Source organism: Hyperolius riggenbachi, chromosome 11, assembly GCF_040937935.1.
Source record: "Hyperolius riggenbachi isolate aHypRig1 chromosome 11, aHypRig1.pri, whole genome shotgun sequence".
NCBI classification, from domain to species: Eukaryota; Metazoa; Chordata; class Amphibia; order Anura; family Hyperoliidae; genus Hyperolius; species Hyperolius riggenbachi.
The window spans coordinates 48,877,786-48,891,768 of NC_090656.1; the positions used below are offsets into that span (position 1 = coordinate 48,877,786).

General features: G+C 43.1%; 1 protein-coding gene across 5 annotated transcripts in view; it reads left to right on the forward strand.

The window, feature by feature from the left end:
* The window catches only part of EHBP1L1 (EH domain binding protein 1 like 1), a 181,563-nt gene that overhangs the window by 150,694 nt on the left and 16,886 nt on the right, over positions 1-13,983 (forward strand). For all 5 annotated transcript variants that reach the window (XM_068260656.1, XM_068260660.1, XM_068260658.1 and 2 more), the window contains 4 exons: positions 4,269-4,414; positions 6,654-6,702; positions 12,085-12,966; positions 13,062-13,125. In XM_068260656.1, the coding sequence (XP_068116757.1) occupies positions 4,269-4,414; positions 6,654-6,702; positions 12,085-12,966; positions 13,062-13,125 (1,141 nt within the window). The remainder of the gene's footprint in view (positions 1-4,268; positions 4,415-6,653; positions 6,703-12,084; positions 12,967-13,061; positions 13,126-13,983) is intronic.

The window sequence follows — 13,983 nt, forward strand, 5'->3', positions numbered from 1 at the left end:
ACTGCAAAATGTGTTTTCTTCTTCAGCTGCACAACTTTTAAACACCCTTTTGAGTCAGCTGGGTTACTCACCCCCATCTGAACAAGTCTAGAAATAATTAGGGAATCTTATTATCTGCAACAAATTTGCAGAATGGTTATTTTTAAAGGACAACTGAAGTGAGAGGGATATGGAGGCTGCCATATTTATTTCCTTTTAAACACCAGTTGCCTGGCTGTCCTGCTGATCCTCTGCCTCTAATACTTTCAGCCAGAGACCCTGGACAAGCATGCATCAGATCAGGTGTTTCTGACAATATTGTCAGTACTGGCAAGATTAGCTGCATGCTTGTTTCTGGTGTAACTCAGTCACTAAGCAGCGTAATAGATGAGCAGGGCTGCCAGGCAACTGGTATTGTTTAAAAGGAAATACATATGGCAGCCTCTATACTCTTCTCACTTCAGTTGTCCTTTATTATGCCAACAGGAGTCTTAGCCAAAGTAATGAGTGTCTCCTGTTGGGATGATAATTGGCCTGAGGAAGTGGGCTCAAACTCACAAAACACATTGCCTCTGCTGATAAATTTCATTAACCCATGAGATTGTCGTTTTTTAAGTAAGCCGCCTCCTCTTTCTCCTTTTATTTGATTTGAACTCCGTTTTATATACCCTTTGACGCCTCTTACCCCCGATGTGATTGTGAAGTGTGCTTCTGACCTGAAGGTGCACTTTACAGTGATGGGAAACATTTTCCAAGCAGTCATACCAGGAACCAGATTGGACAGTGGCAACTCCTGGTCCCCTTCATGAAGTTGTCTTCTTAGCAGAGAGGGTCAATGAGATGCAAATGATTCTTTTTTGCATGCAAACTTAATGCAAATTGTACTCAGTTTGGAATTGAGCCAATTGGATGCATTTCCTGTTGCTTTTGAGTGCATGAAATGTTGGCCAAACTTTGTTGCAAAGTAAGTTTTTGAAACTTTTCATCTCCTCCCAGCCTGACAGAAGAATGTGGCACTTGCTTCATGATATCAGTAATTTGTTTGGCTCTCCCCTGCTTATCAATGCAGCCTGGTGGCACTGCTGAAAGCCTGGGGTTTGGCGATTATGCTGCTGTTTCCTGCTATACGCATACAGTATACTGTACATCATATTAGCTACGTCATATTTAGTGTTTGTGGTTTTTTACGTCTCTATGTTTTAGTTATTGCATTTTACTTGGGCAAGAACTTGAAACATTAAACTTGTACCTGATCTCTTTAATGTATTGTGTGTACCTGACATTGATCTGTGCTTGTGCGCAAACTCTGTCCCTTCAAAGCCCAAGATCAGTCATAGTTTTTTTAACCAGCCTGGCATTCTATTAAGATTGCCAGGCTGGCGACCGGACGTTTTTTTTTAATAAAAAAAAAAATATTGCATGCAGCCAACTGAAAGTTGGCTGCATGAAAGCCCACTAGAGGGCGCTCCTAATGCGCACTGAGTAACAAGAAGGGCCGCGATGAGCTGTCCTGACGTCAGCCGCCTCCGATCCAGCCCTTGGCACTGGCCGGAACTGTTTGGTCCAGCTGCGCTGGGCTCGGGTGGCTGGGGGACCCTCTTTCGCCGCTGCGGTGGCGATCAGGTAGCGCACGCGGCTGGCAAGGTGCCGGCTGCATGTGCTCCTTTTTATTTGATGAGAATCGGACCAGCAGGGCCTGAGCGGCCGCCAGGCTGGTTAATGCACACTGAGGCCTGGAACCCACTAGAAAGCGCAAAACGCTATCGCGATCCCTAGCGATTTGTGATAGTGTTTTGCAATCGATTTTGGGAGCGATTTCCCTGCTCTTATACAATTCATTGGAATGGAAATGCTCCCAAAATGCTGCATGTTCTGTGATTATGATTTTCTTAATCGCATTCGCTCTAGTGGAATCAGTCCCATCTATTTACATTGGCAGAGCGTTTAGGGAAATCGCTAGTAACTGAAAGCGCTCCCTAAAAGCTCATAAAAACGCTTTAGTGGGTTCCAGGCCTTAAAAGGACGTAAATAACGTTTTGTAAAAAAAAATACAGTTTTCAGAAAGAAAAAGGGAAATGACTGCTGTAACAATTTACAGCTTTGCAGTTCCTCCTTAGCAAACTCTAAATGCCTGCTCACTCCTCTTCAGTTAGTATGAAGCTGTGATAGGCTGTCTGTCAATAGGGAGGCGTGGCCTCAGCTGACAGCAATAATTTACCTTTCTCATGCCCATGTGACTAAGGCCTCTTTTCCACGGACTGTTTATAGGCAGTGAAATGCCTCTAAAACTCTCACAACTGCTCACTGCTACCTGGTAACTGCTTGCTGAGCACACAGCTTTACAGTCTGTGGAAAAGAGGCCTCGAGCAGGGGCGTAACAATAGACCCTGCAAGGGATGAAACTGCAGGGGGGCCCACAAGCCACAGGGGGTCCTGTCCTGAGAGACTGACAACTAAGGGCAAAGAGAGAAAAAACGTTCTGCTCTCTGCACAATTGTTCTAATGACGGCATATGCTCAGCCACTGATAACGAATTATACAAAGTTTTGTAGACAAAGATTTGTAGACTGTCCCTATTCAGTGTGTAAGGGAAGGGGGCCCCATCCAAAGTTTTGCAGGGGGGCCCAGTGAATTCTAGTTACAGCCCTGGCCTCGAGGAAGCCAATCCTTAATCAGCAGGCGACCAGTATGGCGCCAGCTCGCACCCTGTAGCTGCTCCCTGAAGTGTAAGCATGCCAGTGTAGTTACATGGGGCAGCGTAGTGCCATAGGGGATGGAAGTGTCAGACTTCAGGTGGGTACACACGTCAGACAAAAGTTTTTGGAAAATGAAAGATCACAGACCAATTTTACCCCCTTTCATGTAGTATGAGAGCCATACTCTACACAGTCTATTCTATGGAGCTGAACTCCCCATCAGATAAAAATCTTTGCAAGATGCTGCACACAAAGACCGCTGTACACACTCAACAGATCAGTATCTGCAAAAGATCTGTTCCTGCAAAAGATCCATTCCTGCAAAACGCATTCATAGTCTATGATATCTGCAGACCTCATACACACCTTGTTTAACGGACAATTATCTGTAGATCAGATCCACCAGGTTGGATCTTCAGATCGGCAGATAATTGGCTGATCTGCAGATGAATGTCCATTAAACAAGGTGTGTATGGGATCTGCAGATATCATAGACTATGAATGCATTTTGCAGCAATGGATCTTTTGCAGGAACAGATCTTTTGCAGATACTGATCTGTTGCATGTGTACACCATCTTTGTGTGCAGCATCTTGCAAAGATTTTTATCTGATGGGGAGTTCAGCTCCATAGAATAGACTGTGTAGAGTATGGCTCTCATACTACATGAAAGGGGGTAAAATTGGTCTGTGATCTTTCATTTTCCAAAGACTTTTATCTGACGTGTGTACCCACCTTAAATCTGACACTTTGATCCATGTAGCCTGATGCTGCTCTGGACTAGATCTGGTGGCACAGACAGTGGGTAGCCCAAATGCGCCCATATAACATTATATTACGTGATGCAGGGAGGGAGCATAGGGGCGGGGCATCAGCTATATTTCAGTCTGACATTGGAGCTGAAGCAGTAAACTCGAATGTCGGATATGGCACGACACAGGATTGGGAAGGGTTAAGTCCTGAACAATCCTTCCTAGCTAAAAAGTAGCTAGATGGGGGGTGGTTCAGGCTGGCTAGGTGTGACCAGGCAGCTGTCATTCAATGAGGATCTATGGTCTGGTGGAGCAAGTAAAATCTTTCTTTTTTTTATTTTTTTAGTAAAATGTTGCTATGCATGGTTTATGTTCTGTTAAATGCATATTATAAAAATATGCAGAGGGGTTTTCTTCTCGTCGTCTCCTATCTTGTGCTGAAGATCTGCCTATCAGCACTGTCTCTGTCTCGCTTTGCACAGACTGTGAAGTGTCAGTTCCCCTCCAGTGATGTCTGCCTGTTACTGCTCTCCTTAACCAACACAGAGCTTCCTAGTCCAGCCTCTGTCTGGCATCGTTATAGGTTAGCATCTGTCTCCTGCTGTAGTCCTGCAGATTAAACTTACTACCCTCCACACTGACCATGCATGTAGCACTGGGGGCTTTCTCTGGCTGTTCTGGCAATTGCTAAACTGCAGCTGTTCTCTATGTGGTTTGTCCGATGTTCTTGTTATACTATTAGTATGTAGCCATATCTGTGTGTGTTTTGCCTGTCTGCATGTTATAATTTTACGTCTGTGGAAATCCATGAATCTTCCTACATGTGGGCTGTATCCTTGCAGGAAGCGCTGAGCACTGATTCGCTCCTGCGCTGGTGTCAGGAGGTGACGGCCGGATATCGGGGAGTGAGGATCGGTAACTTCACCACCTCCTGGAGGAACGGGCTGGCATTCTGTGCCATACTTCATCATTTCCACCCAGAGAGCATGTAAGAGACGCCAAACAATAGGGAGCTCATTGTGATTAATTCATGTGGCATTCGCTGCTATTCTTATATTTTTCAGCTGAACATTTAGATAATTAACAGATGAGGTATTGTCTAATTGTGTGCATGGCTCCACTGGTGACAGGTGTGGCATAGCGATTAGAAGAGGCGGCCAAACGCAAATTCTTCTTTAATATATTAAATTGTTTGAGGTTCTTATTACAATAAAGTGCCATTACTTTACAGTCCACTGAAGAATCCATGTAAGTGCAATGGCACAAGTCCGTTTTAACCAAACTCCTATTAAAGTACAGTGGGAGGCTATTTATTAATATTATTTAGCATTTATATAACGCCGGCATCCACGGCAGCATATTTGTACTGTGTTTACACTAACAGCATGAAGTCAGTAGGAGGAGAAGCGAGAGGAGAGTGAGGTGAAGAGGACATTATTGAGGATAAGAAGCTTGTTGTGCTGTGTGAGGAGTCTGACAGTGAGTGAGGGGGAGGCAGTAAATTGTCAGGTGCTGTGCAGTCATTACAAATGGGGGGGTATCCTCACAGGTTTGCCTCAGGCAGCCAAAAGTCTAGAACCGACCCTGCAGGCATCTTCCACAGCACTTTACAGAGTATATTTAGTCTTGTCTCTTGAGCTCACAATCTAAACACTGCCATAGTCATATGTCCATTGTAGTCTAGGGCCAATTTTAGGGGGAAGCCAATTAAGTTTTCTGTATATTCTTGGGATGTGGGAGGAACTCAGAGAGCCCAGAGGAAACCCACACGGACACGGGGAGAACATACGAACTCCACGCTGATCGCTCCCTGACTGGAGTTGAAACTGGGGACCTAGCCTTGCCTGGCGAGAGTGCTAACCACTACGCCTCCGTGCTGCCCATGTACAAAGTTTAGGAGTATGCAAAAGGAGCAGGCCTATAACATGTATGGCCTGGCCACCATATTCACTTCTTGAAAAATTCGACTTTTGGCTAAAGTCAAATTTTCAGACAGGAAGAGACAGGCTTGCTATGATATCTCCTCCTATCACCCTCCCATTCCTTCCTTTTTAAAGGGACTGAATGTGGAGGGGGGAGGCATAACAATAGACCCTGCAAGGGATGCAGCCACAGGAGGGCTCAGAAGCCACAGGATTGCTTGTCCTGGGAAACTGACAACTAAGGGCAAAGAGAGAAAAAAAAGTTCTGCTCTCTGCACAATCGTCCTAATGACTGCATCTGCTCAGCCACTGATAAGGAATCATACAAAGTTTTGCAGACAGAGATGGGTAGACAGTCCCTATTCAGTGTTCGGCAGGGTCTTGTGTACAGCGTTTTTATACCCCACCTCAAGTGCTGTGTCCTGTAGTGATACTTGAGGAGTCTGGGCATGGAGAGAAAAAGCTTTCTATTCTCTGCGCATTTGTTCTAATGACTGCAACTGCTCAGCCACTTCTAATAAATCATACAAATTGTTATAGACAGTCTCTATTCTGTGTGCAGCAGGCTCTTCTGGGGGGGTTGACAGGAGAAGACCCCATCCAAAGTTTTTCAAGGGGGCCTATTGATTTCTAATTACTCTCGGGGGGGATAGGAGGGTGAATGGAGGGAACATTGCAGCAAACCTGCCTCTTCCTGTCTTAAAATCTGACTCTGAAAAGTCATATTTTCTCCAGTAGTGATTACAGATCCAAAGGGAGAGAGCCCAGCCCCTGTGAGTGTGAGCTTACATTTTCCCGATCAGTCATGAGATTCCACAGCTGTCACACAGTATATTGATATCTACATATTTACGCTTAGATTTTAGTCATTAAAAAGACTGTAGGAATTCACCCACAGATTATATTTATAGTTACTGTGCTCAATGTTTAATTTATTTGTTTGGACGATTCCAAATATAGAGGGGGGGGGGGGGGGGGGTCTGCTGACAGATGAGGGATTGTCAGATATTAAAAAAGTCAATTCATAATTTATTTATTTTTTAAAAGTATATTCAGTATTTTATTCTGATGCTCTGATGGTCTTTCACAGTCTTTTCTATTTATTCAAGTGTATTAAAGTATATGATAAGCAAAGTCAAACTTAACAATTGCCATTAACACTCACAAAATGAAACCAGCTTTTCTATGTAACAGAAATGTAACTTTAGCAATGCATTGCGCACTGTGTCAGCAGTTATCTATCCTAATCCTTTAACTACAACAGGAAGTACTGTGTAGCCAACATATTTTTTTACTCTCTTTCAGTAACTTTGAAGAGTTGGACCCTTTAAATGTAAACTCAAATAATAAAAAGGTCAGCTTGATTTTTATCTTATGGTGAAAAAATATATACTTTACTTAATTAAGAAAAACTGTGGGATTAGTTTCAGGCAGCTAAGTGGTTAAATGCTGTGTGGCATTGCTTGTAGAGAAGGTGCTGTACACTATGTGGCTGTGTACTTAGGAGGGCCTGAATGATGTGTGGCCCTGTGTATAGGTAAGGAAATGAATGCTTTGTATGTACAGAAGGAATTGAATGCTGTGTGGCTGTGTATGTAGAGAAGGTACTGGACACTATGTGGCTGTGTATTTAGGAGGGCCTGAATGATGGGTAAGGGAATGAATGCTGTGTATGTAGAGAAGAAATGCAGTGTAGTTTTGTATGTGCAGAAGGAGTTAAATAATAATAATAATTCCTTTTTTTGTATAGCACTTTTCTCCTGTCGGACTCAAAGCGCTTGCGAGGCAGCCACTAGAGCACACTCAGTAGGCAGTAGCAGTGTTAGGGAGTCTTGCCCAAAGAACTCCTTACTGAATAGGTGCTTGCTTACTGAACAGGCAGAGCCGAGATTCGAACCCAGGTCTCCTGTGTCAGAGGCAGTTGGGTGGCTGTGACCATAGAGAAGAGATTGAACACTGTGTGGCTATGTTTGTAGAGAAGAAACGGAATGCTAAGTGGCTGTGTATGCAAAAAATTAGTTGAATACTGCATTTGAAGAAAGCATTAAATGTTGTGTGGCTGTGTACATTGAGAAGGGTGTTATAAACTGTTCTAATTCACCTTTTTCCGGCACCAGCAAACTCCTCCTCAAGAGTTTGCAAACACGATCACACAGCAAGCTGGAGATAGACTTTTCTCAGGCTTCTTCAATATTCACGAAGTTTATTCAGGAGACATATATACAGATATAGTTCATCATATCCTGGCAAAGCAGATTTCCATGTTGTGTTACAAGCTTCTTGATTAGACTTCCTGCTGAAGTCAATCAGGTACCTTCTTCCTAACTACGTTACACTAGACTACCTACAGTATGTACAGCATACATTATATCAGATTATATATAGAATGAAAAATAGAGGTTCCAGTCAGCCTTTAGATCTAGTGGGAAAGTCAGAAGCAGAGTGAGCTCTGAGCGCCCACCTAGGTTTTTAATACCGACTAGGAAAGAGTTAAACGTGACATCATATTCGCCATCCCCTAGACCAGACTATTGGATGAACCCCATCGTGGTGTCATAATACCCACCCACTCGATTAATATTTAATGTCACCTTTCCTTTACTTACTGGAATGTGGATATTTAGTAAATATGGCTGATGTTTATTGTTCCAGTGGCGTACAAGCTGAGGTCAGTGAGACCTGCGGCCTTGTCCATAGAACAGCTTCTTGGTATGTTCTAGTTCTGCTGACAGAACTGCAGATTTTCTCTCTAAGAGAAAATCCCTTAAAGGGCAGGTCTGCTCCTCAAGCCTTTTTGACTAACTCAGTCCAAATAACTGAGGCCTACTTAAATTATAACAATCCCCCCTAAAAAGGCTTGACCCGCAGCTGAACCTACCAGTACCTGGTGTCTTTCTTTATGTTTCACTTTTCGATGTTCATGCTCACACAACTTCTCTGCTCTAAGCGGTTATCCCTGGAAGAGAGAGCAAGACCTCTTGGTCTTCCTGTAACCAGGCTCTCTGGGGAGGCCCTACTTCTAAGTCCCTCTATACCACATGCTCAGCATTTGCGTCACTTGCGTATCACTCACAAACTTGCATGACCACAGAAAAGTGAAACTCGTTTGTTTGTTACTCAATGGAGCAGTACCAGGAGCCTTCTAAAAGAGCGCCTCTATACAATCAACTCCATCACCGGTACTACTAAACCTATACCCGTAACCCTGTATATCCCTTAATTTAAAAATATTGGTTCATGAGATTGTTTATGAGGCACCAATCTCTGGACCAGGTTAATTTGTTTTACGTAATTTTAACACGCAACCTCACCTGGATAATGATGCCTAAAGTTGTCATCCCCATCCAGACGACCAGTGGGTGTAGAAAGAACTTTGGAACTGCAGAGGCCCAGTCCGAGGGTCCCTGGAACATCGCCGGAACCCTTTTCCACCAGGTCAGACTGGAACTCACCTGCTTATTTTTGTGTTCTACCTCGTTAAGATCACCTGTATCATGGGGAAATCTTACCTCTAACTTAGTGTACTGTTTGTTTAACCGTTGTATCAACGTGTGGTCGTCTTGGATCAACCCCTGTTCCCCTTTGTCCCACGTCGTGTTCTCTTTTAGGACGGGAACTACCCGTGAAACTTTGACCTTTAGAGTTCTCTTAACAATTTGAGAAACAACGTCATCCAACCTGGATGACTAGATCCATATGGGATCTCCACTCACACAATATGTTCCCCTTGGAAAATCCCCATTATCAGAACAATTATGAGAATATACCTTGAATGTATCATTAGACACTATGTTAAAAAAACAAACCTTTCCTTTAGCCACCGGAACTATCGGTTGGGCTTCAGGGTGGATCTTTTGAATGGTAGCCTCGCATTCTGCTTTATGGAGCCTGCAGGCTTCTTCACTAAATTTGACTTGCCCCGGCAAACACAGGTACCTCTGTGAGAATTGCCCGCATGAGGACAACTCTACTCGTTTCACCTACCCGTCTAGCACCAAAAAAGTTTGACCTCTCAGGTCATGGTGTAAGACGTGTTGAGGTGGGAACTAAGGAAGTGGCGGTGCCTAAAGGAATGTTGCACGGTTTCCATTTGTTCACCCAAACATCTTGAAGCTTCCATGCAAAAGATCCTTCTCCAGAAAAATCGATATACCTCCCCTTGTCCAATCTCAGTTGGACAGGATCTTTAAGCATCTCCCTGACAAAATATGTCCCCAACTGTCCTGATTGGACCTCTTCCCCCCTTATGTCCTGAGGCACACTATGTACCAGAGGTTGGGAAGACTGTACTCTCTGCAATCTTTCAATTAAGAGTACCTCTTCACTTACCCAACTAGCCTGAGGATAAGCGGCTGCATATGGACTGTGTACTATAGTCCCCTGTGGTGACCCGTGTAGTGTGAATGGGGTTCCCTGTGTTGGCTTTCCCTCCCCCGGGACCGCTCTCCCCACCCTCTTTGTCACCTGGAAATGTGGCTTGATCTCGATTTTTACTTCTTGTTTTGAGAACCACCAACCCTTGGCTTTCCAGCCTTTACGTGTGTATAGTTGTTTCAGAGGCACTCTCTGTTGGTAGTTCCAGAGTGTGATGTTGTCCCCTGCGTCTCTCTGGTAGGAGAATTGACGCCTCCTGCTCGTTCCTCTCCAATCTGGAACCATCTCACTCTGCATAACCAAGACAAGGTACCCCTGAATCACACACTCCACCTTTTGCATGTACCCATTGTACTGCAATGTACCTTTTAACCAAACTTTGGATCGGTGCATCGATTCTGGGAGTGTGGCATTTAATAGCAGATTTACACTGCCATTCAATTCCCACTGCCCGCACACCTGACCCTTCAGACCTTTCACCCACATTGTGCCATGAAATTTGTTTTCTCCTGGCACAAGTGCTCTTTTCCTCCATCCCTGCTTGGTCCATCTGTGCCAAGCAGAGGGAGGTGTGAAAGGATTAGTACCTTGGTCACCAAACATTAACATGCTTGGGCCTTGCATTCTCATTAACCCCTTATTATACAGGAGAATGTCCTCTCTTCGTTCTCCTAGGACGAAATGGCAACCTAGGATCACCATCAGCACAGTACTCTTCATTATAAAAGCACCACCTTGGGAAAGAAAAACATTAGCATTAGACTATTGGATGAACCCCATCGTGGTGTCATAATACCCACCCACTCGATTAATATTTAATGTCACCTTTCCTTTACTTACTGGAATGTGGATATTTAGTAAATATGGCTGATGTTTATTGTTCCAGTGGCGTACAAGCTGAGGTCAGTGAGACCTGCGGCCTTGTCCATAGAACAGCTTCTTGGTATGTTCTAGTTCTGCTGACAGAACTGCAGATTTTCTCTCTAAGAGAAAATCCCTTAAAGGGCAGGTCTGCTCCTCAAGCCTTTTTGACTAACTCAGTCCAAATAACTGAGGCCTAATAACAAAGGGTTCCATGATGCATAAGTGGTGGGTTTTTTCATGACAAGCTACATGACATTAAAACTCCTAGAAGAAGGCTGGTGCTTGTGCTTTTAGGGAATATGACATTCTGATGGTGCCCATTAACGGAACAATTTTTTGGTAATGCTCTTATTTTCAATTAAGCCATTGAGATTGTTAGAAAATAATCATATTTAATCCACAGCACTAAAAAATGCAAATTGTATATGTAAACCAGTTACGATCGTATCAAAGAAAAACTCTGGTACGCGGTCGGACCATTTCTTTAAAGTGTACCTGAGACTGGGCCACAGAAATAAATTATACAGTGGGGTGCGGAAGTTCAGACGACATTGTTAATCGTCATGATTTTCCTGTATAAATCGTTGCTTATTACGACAAAAAATGTCAGTTAAATATATCATATAGGAGATGCACACAATGTGGCTGTGTATTTAGGAGGGCCTGAATGATAGGTAAGGGAATGAATGCTGTGTATGTAGAGAAGGAATTCAATGCAGTGTAATTTTTTATGTGCAGAAGGAGTTGAATGTTGGGTGGCTGTGACCATAGAGAAGAGATTGAACACTGTGTGGCTATGTTTGTAGAGAAGAAACGGAATGCTAAGTGGCTGTGTATGCAGAAAATGAGTTGAATGCTGCATTTGAAGAAAGGATTAAAAGTTGTGTAGCTGTGTACATTGAGAAGGGATTGAAGTTTTGTCTGGCTGTGTACGTAGAGAAGGGATTGAATGTTGTAAAACAAGAAAGGGATGATAGACAGATAATTAATAATGGTAATGTTAGTGGTAGTGGTACTCTAGGCTAATACAAACCAAGAAGAACAAATAAGTTTGTTTTACAACTTCATTTACAGACACAGGATTTAGTAAGAGACCTTTGCTATTTTGACACTGCCCCCTTGTGGTTATAGCTGGTAATGCATAGATATACAGATAACAGACTGTTCTTGCTAAATACACATTCAAACAGAGGTAAATGGTGGGTAACTGCTGAAAGAGAAGAGGTGGAGTGCAGGTGGCCTTTTCAGGCAAAGGACATAAACACTGAGTAAATGGACAAAGCAAAAAGAGGTTGAATTGTGGGTGGGGTACTCTGAAGGCAGAAAATGTGTTTGCAGGATATGGCATAAGTAGAGGGGCAGCTGTTGGGGCAAAGGAGGGGATGAAAGAGATACAGCATTGGGTGTTTCTATGAGAGAGGGCAGAAAAGCAACAAGCACACTTCATGTTGTATGTTGGACATGTTTTAATGGAGATTTTGAACATTTTTGTTTGTAGGCATATGATGGCTTTGCTGCTCTTGGAATTCCACCACTTTTATCCCCCTCTGACATGCTGCTTCGCTCTGTGCCAGACAAGCTCATTATTCTAACATATCTCTGCCAAATACGATCCCACTTTACCAGTGTTGCCCAGACACCTGCTACAGAGAAGCAGAAACCTGACAATGCCTTAGAAGTAAAAGAGGACTTGGTCTCTAAAAGGGAGAAAGATGCTTCTCCTGTGGATCAGAATACCATAAGCTCCACCTCTGATGAAAGCACTGTTACAGACAAACTTACTGATAAACAGAACTTAATAAATGTAGAGCCTAGAATGCCAAATATTACACATCCAACCTCTGGAGACCAAGAGGTGACAAAGTCTTTACCTGAATCTCAGGCAGGATTAAGCAATGTAGAGAATCAGAATGAAGGACTAAAACATTTCATACATGACAGTAGGGTAATATCTGCACCGGAGGTAAAAGAGAAAGTGAACGCCATGCCTGAGAACCAGAATAAGCATGAAGCCTCTGTTGAGAAACAGGAGCCATCAGGATCTTCGCCTGTAAATAGTTCACAAAGACACTCCATTGGAGAAAGGAGAACGCCATCTCCTGTCATGGTGGAGCACAGAACAAAGAAAAAGAACCTTACAAACCCAGAGGAAGAGAAGCTGCCAAGCACTATTGGAAAAGGAGTTATTCCACCTCCTCGTGTTAAAAAGAGACTAAGCGTTAATGAAGGTTTAGCGGATCAAGAAGAGGGAGAAGCTTCATCGTCATCCGTTCCAGTTGCTCCTCCACGAAAGGCAGGAGGTCTAGGTCACCTCCGTGATGCTGACCTTGTAAAAAAAAGGCGTTCTCTTATTCGCTCCCAGTCCCTTTCACAGGATGAGGTTAGTCTGTTACCACTGTATTCTTTCTTTATTGGTATAGCTTCTATACTTCAATACATATGACGTTAATCAAATTTTAATACCTTCACCTGCAGGACATGGATATCATACCAAAAAGTCATGAGACAAGTCCAAGGCCTTCTTCCCAAATTGTCATTGGTAAATAATACAAGAGCACACACTGTTTTCAGAGCATATCTATCTATCCTTTGTAACCAGTATATAGGACTGCATTGTAACACTGTAAACATAAACCACTGTGTACTACCAAATTTAGATTCATTGGTATTTCTGTAATACCACTTCTTGGTCAGTGAGTGTCTAATACGTTGAATGTATCTACAAAAAGGTTACTGGTAATGAGTTTTCTGTTTTGATTTTTTTGTTCTTCTTTGTGGCCTCTAGGTTGTCTTGCACTTGTATTTTAAATCTCAGTGCACTACTTTTACCATCTTTAGTGGAAGGAAGAATCACTGACTGTTCCCCTGAAACGTTTGTCCTGCTTCCAACTGCTTTTTGGATGACCGAGTGGAAGCAGAAAAGAGTACAGCCTACCAACCAACCTTCCTGATTCATTTTTACGAGGGTCTTTTGAATCCCTTACTGTTTTACATTTCCCTTCATCCTATCAACAGTGGTACGCTGTGCTCTTTTCTACATGTTGTAAACATGACTGGGGAGTTCCCGTGCAACCTGATTGGTTCCATGATGCATAAGTGGTGATTCTTTTCATGACGATCTACATGACATTAAATCTCTTAGAAGAAGGCTGGTGCTTGTGCTTCTAGGGAATGTGACATTCTGGTGGTGCCCATTAATGGAGCAATTTTGTGGTAATCTTATTTTCAATTAAGCCATTGAGATTGTTAGAAAAAAATATCATATTTAATCCACAGCATTAAAAAAAAATGCAAATTGTATATGTAAACCAGTTATGATCGTATAAAAAAAAAAAATCTGCTATGCCATAGCACCATTTCTTTAAAGTGTACCTGAGACGGAGCCACAGGAATAAAA